An 8,637-nucleotide genomic window follows, 5' to 3' on the forward strand; every position below is an offset into this window, starting at 1 on the left:
TTGGTTTGTGAAACCATCCACCAGCTTTGGAAAGGTACCATCTATTTTTCTGTGTTTTTCTTTATAGTTTTTATTATTTTTTCTATATATTTTCCATTTTTCAGCATACATGTTGATTTTTTAATACACATTATACATTTTTCTGTATACACGTGGAACATTTTCTTTAGTACACTTTGAACATTTTTTTGAATACATGATGAGCATTTTAAATAACCCTTTGTATGTATATTTCATATTTCATATTCTTTTGGATGGTATGAAATATTTTGAAATTACGTGAACATTATTGTTGTTTCCTAAACAGTTTTTAAAGTCACTAACATATTTTAGAAATACTTGAACATTTTTAAGGCTCGATACATTATTTTGAATTGTATGAGACATTTTCTAAATTATGTGAATATTTTTTTCATTGCACACACATTTTTTTCTAAATGTCACAAACATATTTTTGAAATGCGTGAATATTTTTATGACATGTCACAATCATTTTTTTGAATAGTAAAAAGAACTTTTTTTTAAAATTGCGCAAATACCTTTTTACATTGCACAATTTTTTTTCAAATATCACAAACATACTTCTGTTAAATGCGCTAGCATGATTTAAAATTACATGAACTTTTTTAAATGGTATGATTTTCTAAAATATATCATATAATTTTTTTAGAAAATCATTAACATTATGATTGAAATGTGTGAAGTTTTTTGGAATATCAAGATTTTTTTGAAGGCGATAAACATTTTTAAAAGTTTCCCGAATATTTTCTTACATTGTATAAACATTTTGTAACGTGCGGTGTATATTTGTTAAAACTGACTAAGTAACTTTTGTAAAACATATGAACTAAAACTATTACACTCATTTTGGAATGAAGGGACTATATTTTAAGATTTTTTAAAATATTATAAAACATCGAAATATATATTTTTTGAGACAAATATTAGGAATATATAAAAAGAAACAAATCTACTTATATGTAATGAAGCTACATGCAAATAACTTTTGACTTGGCCGGCCAATTTAGTTCGGTCTCGCTATGGGGGAGACAACGTGAGAGCTATGTCTCGTTTATAGCAATATGATGGCTGCTGTCTCTTGCCTGAAGGAACTTTGCTCTCGCGTATGGATCGGGCCGGCTCTTTTCCTTCTCCTCCCTGGCTTGCTCGGATCGATCTGTCCCTACTCGCTCGTTTGTTTGGTCTGTTTTATTTTTCTTTTTTGTTTTTACCGGTTTTCTATTTTCTTTCTTTTCAATTATGTTTTTAACCCGGTTCTTACTGGTTTCTTTGCTTCTTTATGCTTTTCTTTGATTTTTTGTTTTCTCTCTTTTTCCAGTGATTTTCCTCATTTATTTCTTGGTTTTCACTAGTCTTTTTTCTTTCTTCTTTTCTTCTATTTTTTATATCATTTTTCTTCGGGTTTTCTTGTTCTTTATTTTTCCTTTCTTTTTGTGCTGTTTTTACGGATTTCTTGTTTTCTTTTCTATTTTCTTCTTTTCCTCATAGACTTTCCCGGTTTTCTTTGGGGTTCCCTTTTTCCTTGTTTCTAGGGTGTTTATTTTTCGTCCTTCAGTTTTTTGGTTTTCACCGCTTTTTCTTCGGTTATGTTTTTTCTTTCTCGTTTTTATTTGTTTTTTTCTCTCTTTGTTTTCACTGTTTTCCTATACACATTTCTGGTATATATATCTAGTACATTTTTCTAATACAAGTTTAAGATTTTTCAAATAAAAGATCAAAAAAATTGAATGCATGGTCAACATTTTTTATACACATTTAATATTTTCCAAATAAAAGATCAATATTTATTGAACACATGTCAACATTTTTCTATACACATTTAACATTTTTCAAATGTTTGATTAACATTTTTTTCAAATACAAGTTAAACATTATTTGAATACTTGGTAAAAAAAATTATACACATTTAACAGTTTTAAAATGCTAGATTACTATTTTTCAAATCAAGTTTAGTATTTTTAAAACATGGTCAACATTTTATCTATACACATTTAAAACATTTTTCGAATGCTCGATTAACATTTTTCAAATACAAGATTAACATGTTTTTACTACATGGTTAAGATTTTTTCTATATGATTTTAACAATTTCAAATGCTTGATTAACATATTTCAAATACAAGTTTAACATTTTCAATACATTGTCAAAATTGTTTCCTTACACATTTAACATTTTTCAAATACAAGTTTGACATTTTTTTATACATGGTTAACATTTTTTTCTATACACATTTAACATTTTTCAAATGCTTGATTAGCATTTTTGAAATACAAGTTTAGCATTTTTAAAACATGGTCAACATTTTTTCTATATACATTGAAAACATTTTTCAAATGCTCGATTAACATGTTTTTAGTACATGGTCAAGAATTTTTCTTTTGATTTTAACAATTTCAAATGCTTGATTAATATATTTCAAATACAAGTTTAACATTTTTAATACATTGTCAACATTTTTTCTATACACATTTAACATTTTTAAATACAAGGTTGACATTTTTAATACATGGTTTTTTGGTAATATATTTATTTAGAATATTTAGAATATTTGGAACTATGAACGAAAGTAAGAAAAACGAACAAAAAACGTGAAAAACAAAAAACAAAAACGAGGCCGTGGCCTCCCGCACGACCAGTCCATTTAGGGAGCCGCCAGACGCGAGAGCAAGCGAGACCTAGCGCTGCCCGGCTTTTGCCGCCTGCATTGGCTTCAGCGACCAAGGCCGACCTCGCGCTCAGCACAGCACAGGCAGCAAGCCGTCAACCGGCACCCACCACACAGGCGAACACCTCCCGCGCAGGGCAGGGAAGCAACACTGGAGTTGGAGGGAGCTGGCGAAACGTCCTACTCGACTCCGAGGCGAACGCGCGCCATGTGTTCGGCCAAATGCTTCTGCAGACTGCGGGCACAAGCGCGCTTGTCAGTAGAACTTCTTTGTTCTCAGAAGCAAACTGAACCGCTCTCGTGATGGCCATTCTCCGCAGATGATGACTATATGAGAACGATACGTCATTGATATCCTGAAATCAGCTGTCCGGTTTGATTTTTGAGACCTTGGTGGTAGATATTCTCTTGTGCGAAGAGGGAAGTAGTCTCGATTGTGATGCCCCAATTGTGTGGTCGTTGCTGCTGAGGTTAGAAAATCATACATCAGTTTTGTCTTCCGCAATTGTACGGTAGTTTCTGCTTTTAGTTTAGAAAAGCTTAAAACTGAGCTCTTTTTGCTTTTGGCAGACAGTCAGCCTACTTCGTAGTAATCAGGTGCCTTTCGTGTTTGCATACTGATCGCGAGCCTTACCTTCAGAATGCTAAATTTTGAATTGCTTTGGCTCTCTAATTTGTTTGAACTGATCATTTAAGAATCTCAGATAAGCGCAACCAGATCTTTTGACCCTTCCGCTAAAAGGTGTAACGTGGTAAATTTGTCGCAACAAGCAGCATGGCATTCTTGTACTTTTCTTGATGAACTGATGAATCCGGTGTATTTGAGTGACATCTGGATCACCTTCTCAGCTGACGTGAACCACATGTTTTGCTGCTTATAAATATATTAAATACAAGCGCATCCAGATACTTCTTAATGAAGGTTGCCTTTTCTTCTCAGGCATTCCTTTCCTCAGTGGTAGGCGGACTTTGGAGACACAAATTTGGTGTGAAGTGAACCATAGGGCCTTCATTTCTGATCATCAAGATGGCATGACTGATTTACGTCAGTCATTTTTCTGTTTTACTCAGTTAGTATATGCTCGTGCAATCATACACTTTCGGATATAATAAGGTCACAGTTTTTCTCCTGTAATAATGTAGCATGTTCATGCTTCTGTCGAGCAAGAACTATTTCCCACAAACAGAGAGAGAAACCCAAGCACTCTTTTTGGTAATTTTTGTTACATTAGTGTTGAAGAATAGAAACGGCGTCTTGTTAAGAGACCATTTGTCTGGTATTTATACCTGTACACCAGCCACGCAAAGCATCACTGTTCTCTGAAAAGAGAGACTGCACTTTGTGTTACCACTATCCTTGCACCCTGCAGAAAATTTCACTATTCACGGAAACTATCAGAACAATAGAAACATGATTCTACATATTTCGATGGCTACGAGTTTATTTCTAATGAGTTTGTTGATGTTTATGCTTGACTCTAACCCCTGCACAGCTCTCTCATGGAGGAACAATAGTTTAGTGGATGATATTGGTATACCATGTCCAGTTTCTCCGCATCCGTTTACTATGTGCAAGTCGGAGGCAGAAGCTTACGGCTATCCATGTGAAGATCACAAGGTATTAGAGCTCTTATGAATGTACTCCTAGACATCATTTTCGCATTCGAATTTATGCTTCCATGATAAAATGCTGCCCTCTTATGAAGTATATTGTCTAAATCTATGGCAGGTCACAACTGAAGATGGATATATTCTTAGCTTAAAAAGGATTCCTCATGGCCATGATACTGATAACTCAACCGGGGATGAGAAGACAAGGCAACCAATACTGCTATTCCACGGGCTTTTTGTGGTAAGGGCATTGTTGGAGAAATCTTGGGCCTCTGAGATTTATGCATAGCTGAATCAAATGTCTGGATTCGACAGGATGGCGTTTCTTGGCTACTGGGTACACCAGACCAATCACTTGGCTTTATTTTGGCAGACGGTGGGTTTGATGTTTGGCTAGCGAACACTCGTGGAACTAATACCAGCCGCAAACATACATCGCTGTCCCCAAAAAATCCGGTTTTTGTCTCAAACCTAATCAAGAACTCATATATGTCGTTAGATTTTCACCTATAGTATATTGACTAATATTTTTAGGCTTTCTGGGATTGGTCGTGGGACCAAATTGCTGAATATGATCTTCCAGCCGTGCTTGAGTTTGTGTATCACCACACAGGACGTCAAAAAGTTCACTATATCGGTCACTCACTGGTGAGCTCAGATGCCCCTCTTAAATTTTTTGATAGGTTAACACTTGGGACTTGAGAAGTGTACTGAAGCAATTTTTGCTTTACTTTCTAGGGAACCTTGATTATTCTTGCAGCCTTCTCTGAGCACAAGTTACTACACTTAGTTCGATCAGCTGTGTTGCTCTGCCCAATCGCTTATCTGAGCAGAACTAGATCCGATCTCACCCGGCTTGCTGCTAAAATGTTCATGGCAGAAGTAAAATACTGTTCAGGCTACTGGTGCTTATTGGAAATTGCCACATTTGCAAATTATATGGGACTGATTTATCTCTTCCTTTTTATCTTCCACAGGCAGCTCACTTTATAGGTCTTCATGAGTTCAATCCTGTTGGGTAGGTATCTTTACTACGACTGCTAATTTGTTTAAGTAGGAACAAAAGGCAGCATGTACGCTTGATTACCAAGTTTCTGCTTGTAGTTTTGCATCTTGCTGCAACTTATTGATTATGAGTAGAGGTGCATGTGTTTAAGATTTTCTACGAGGTTATCGCTGTATGAATTTCAATGTGATATCAATGTTGGCAAGTAAGAATCACATGCTTTAGACTTGCCATTCCGGTAAACAGTCACAACTCCTAATGTGCTGACTCCAACCTCAAGTATTGACTGCTACAAATGTGCTGCTACATGACAGAAAAACTGCAGCTGAACTTCTAGCCAAAGTATGTGGCGACCCTAAAATTGACTGCCACGATGTATTTTCTGCTCTTGCAGGTTTTTCCTTTCATAAATTTTTCTAGATTCCAAACAATATTTTACGTTCAGCTGAAGTTGGCCTTGTATCCTACTAACTGTGATTTGCTGACGCTTGAAGGACCGGACTGTTGCCTCAATAAATCAACTACATGTGCCTTCATGCTGCATGCTCCACAGCCTACGTCTATGAGAAACCTTATTCATTTGTCGCAGAGTAGGAATCACAATCAGAATTTTAAGTTCTCGCTTGTTCAAAGCTCAGGAACGATGTTAACTTTTCTCATCCCGATTTGCATCCAACCAGTGGTCAGGAACGAAGGGGTCAGAAGGTATGACTACGGCAATGCCAAGGAAAACATGAAGCATTACAAGCAGCCACGCCCTCCGCTGTACAACCTCTCATCCATTCCGACCCATGTCCCCATGCTCCTGACGCATGGCGGCCAAGACTTCCTCGGCGATGTCCCTGACACCAGGCACCTCCTGAAGACACTGGTCAGAAACCATGACTCTGATAACATCGAGGTGCAATACTTGCCCGACTATGCTCATGCTGACTTTGTGATAGCCTATAATGCTCCACGCCTCGTATATGAACCGATGGTCGACTTCTTTCAACGTCACTGAGGGTTACTACTTCACATCTCTTCATGAACAGCTTCAGCTGTAATTTGGTTCCAGCCTATGCAACTGAAACTTCAACTTGCAAGTTGTCCATGTATATGGCTAGTCAAGCCATAGTATATACCTATATTTGTCAGGCTGATCATGCTAGAGAATAAACTACGATCAAATAGTCGGTTTCATGTAACCAATTTATCCAGCATATCCTATGGAGTAAGTACCAAAAATATTATATCAGACAATTATTGGAAGATCTCAAACTTCTGAAGAAAATGCTGTTGAACCTTCTCAGCTAATATCTTATTGTTTCCTATTTACACTGGGTTTTGTGGATGTTTATGTTGTCTTTATATCTGAAGGCTTAAAGCTGTTGTGAAAAGTGCATTACTCTGTTTGGCAAATCATACTGTTGTGAAAAGCTGTTATGACTGTCAAAATATATTAAAGTTAGATAGATTACTGTTATAATAGGTATGATTTGTATGCTTCTTGAACCCTAGTGCCCTGTGGGCCCACCCCGCGGTGTGGTGAGCCTAACAATGGCCAGTGGGAAGGCTCTTAGGTAGACGCAGCATGTGATGATTATGTCCTTCGTTCTGCCCGGTTAGGATTTACTATGGCACGCTTGTGTCCCTAGCTGCTTGGGTTCTCCCTATCTCATTCTCGGCATTTTATTGGTTGTGGAGATGTGCTCTATGCCTCATTGGCAGATATAGCTACTTTGTTCGACAAAGTGGGCTTTGATTGTACACATTGTGTGCCTTGTGGCCGCGATGCACCGTGCATGTGTGGTATACGATAATCAACAGGATGATTGGTCCGATATTTCCAGCGAGCAATACCACCCTCGAATCTTCTTGTCTCCACCCCCCTTTCATGGGGATCAAGGGGTTCTGAACTATGTAGGAGACCTCCTACGCCGAATCTGAAGTTTGCAAGACCAGTTATTTGATTTTTTTGTCAAATCTCTTTTTGTTCCTAATTAGTATAAGGTAAATGTTTGCTTGTACGATACAAGAAAGAAATGTATGGTGATTATTTTGTAAAAGCAAATAATGTTTGTAGTTTCCAACCACGTTGCCACAAAAGGTGGCATCCTTCTAATGTCAGTCATTTAGGTTGCCTTCAGCCAAACCAAGCAGGACCAGCCCTATAGCCTTTTAGAGGCCCTTGAACTCCACCATCGGCCATGGGCACTCACCTCGGTACGGCCAACACCTATCGCTTTCGGCACTTAACATTGCGGCATTCGCTGCTCGGGCGCTTCTGTTAACGCCTCAGTTATGGTGTGTCGTCACTGTCGCCCACAGAGCCTTTTCAGTTTTAAGGTGGTAATAGGATGGAAGAACCGATGATGAGATTCAAGCAATCGGAAAATTCCTTGGTTGCATTGCTTGGGGCCCTTGCCTTTTGGAACTTGAGTCAATTAATTTGGGAAGGATTAAGTAAAGAAGATGCGACCAGAAGAAACGAGAGGAGATCGTGGAGGCGTGCATTCCAGAGAAGAATATGAAGCAATTAGGACCTTTTACTCCTACTAGGCTGGCTAAATGGGTGTCTCGGCTTGGGTCTTGATTTCTCTGTCTCTTTTTCTTCCTATTATGCTTATAAATCTACAGTAGTATGCGCCCTGCCCAGGTTGGGCCCTAGGCGGCCGCACTCTTCTTTTACTCATACTAGGCGTATTGCTGCCTGTTTAATTGCAATGACGCACTAGAGGCCGAGTTGCATGCACTGATGCAAGGTATGGCTCTGGCCGCTCAATATAGTGATGTTCCTATAATAGTGCAATCGGACTCCTCGGACGCACGGGCGTCCCTAACCGGTGATAACCTGTCTCGGTCAGCATATGGACATTTGGTAGCTGAGATCAAGCATCTTATGGTACTTCGTGAGTTTATTCCGCAGAAAATTAAACGTGAGCAAAATAGAGTAGCAGATCGGTTGGCTTTGTATAGTCGTATTGAGAATGCGACTGCTGTATGGTTAGATCGTGGACCACCGTGCATAGAGGAACTTTTGCCTCTCGATTGTAACCCTATTCTTATGGAATAAAACTCTTTACCCTCGCAAAAAAAAGAATGGGTGTCTCGGCTTGGGTGTTAATTTCTCTGTCTCTTTTTCTTCCTATTATGAGCCTGTTTGGGATTGCTTTGCTTCTTAAAATTAAGCTCCGCTCCAGAAAACACAAGCCAAACGAGGTAGTCCACGATACGCCGCTCCACAAAAAAAAAAAAAATCCGAGGTACAACTCCCAGTTTTTTATGAAGCTCTTCAGGGGGTGCTCCAAAAACCTCTAGAAGCCGAAGTTGGGGAAATTACCCACTACTGCC

The 8,637-nt window shown here is 38.3% G+C and overlaps 1 protein-coding gene across 1 annotated transcript; it reads left to right on the forward strand.

Annotated features, from left to right (window-relative positions):
- Nucleotides 1-3,857: 3,857 nt before the first annotated feature.
- On the forward strand, nt 3,858-6,600 carry LOC119340640 (triacylglycerol lipase 2-like). The gene is made up of 9 exons (XM_037612558.1): nt 3,858-4,305; nt 4,417-4,539; nt 4,614-4,754; nt 4,833-4,946; nt 5,037-5,180; nt 5,276-5,316; nt 5,619-5,698; nt 5,799-5,894; nt 5,985-6,600. The coding sequence occupies exons 1-9, from the start codon at nt 4,099-4,101 to the stop codon at nt 6,305-6,307; spliced, it is 1,269 nt and encodes a 422-aa protein (XP_037468455.1). The 5' UTR covers nt 3,858-4,098; the 3' UTR covers nt 6,308-6,600.
- Nucleotides 6,601-8,637: the final 2,037 nt, after the last annotated feature.

Source organism: Triticum dicoccoides, chromosome 7B (genome assembly GCF_002162155.2).
Source record: "Triticum dicoccoides isolate Atlit2015 ecotype Zavitan chromosome 7B, WEW_v2.0, whole genome shotgun sequence".
NCBI lineage: Eukaryota > Viridiplantae > Streptophyta > Magnoliopsida > Poales > Poaceae > Triticum > Triticum dicoccoides.

Excerpts from the sequence above, each read along its gene's own strand:
- LOC119340640 (XM_037612558.1), top strand. The coding sequence starts at position 4,099 with ATGATTCTACATATTTCGATGGCTACGAGTTTATTTCTAATGAGTTTG. Across the intron at positions 4,306-4,416 it reads ATCCATGTGAAGATCACAAG|GTCACAACTGAAGATGGATA; the intron begins GTATTAGAGCTC and ends AATCTATGGCAG. Across the intron at positions 5,181-5,275 it reads CTAAAATGTTCATGGCAGAA|GCAGCTCACTTTATAGGTCT; the intron begins GTAAAATACTGT and ends TATCTTCCACAG.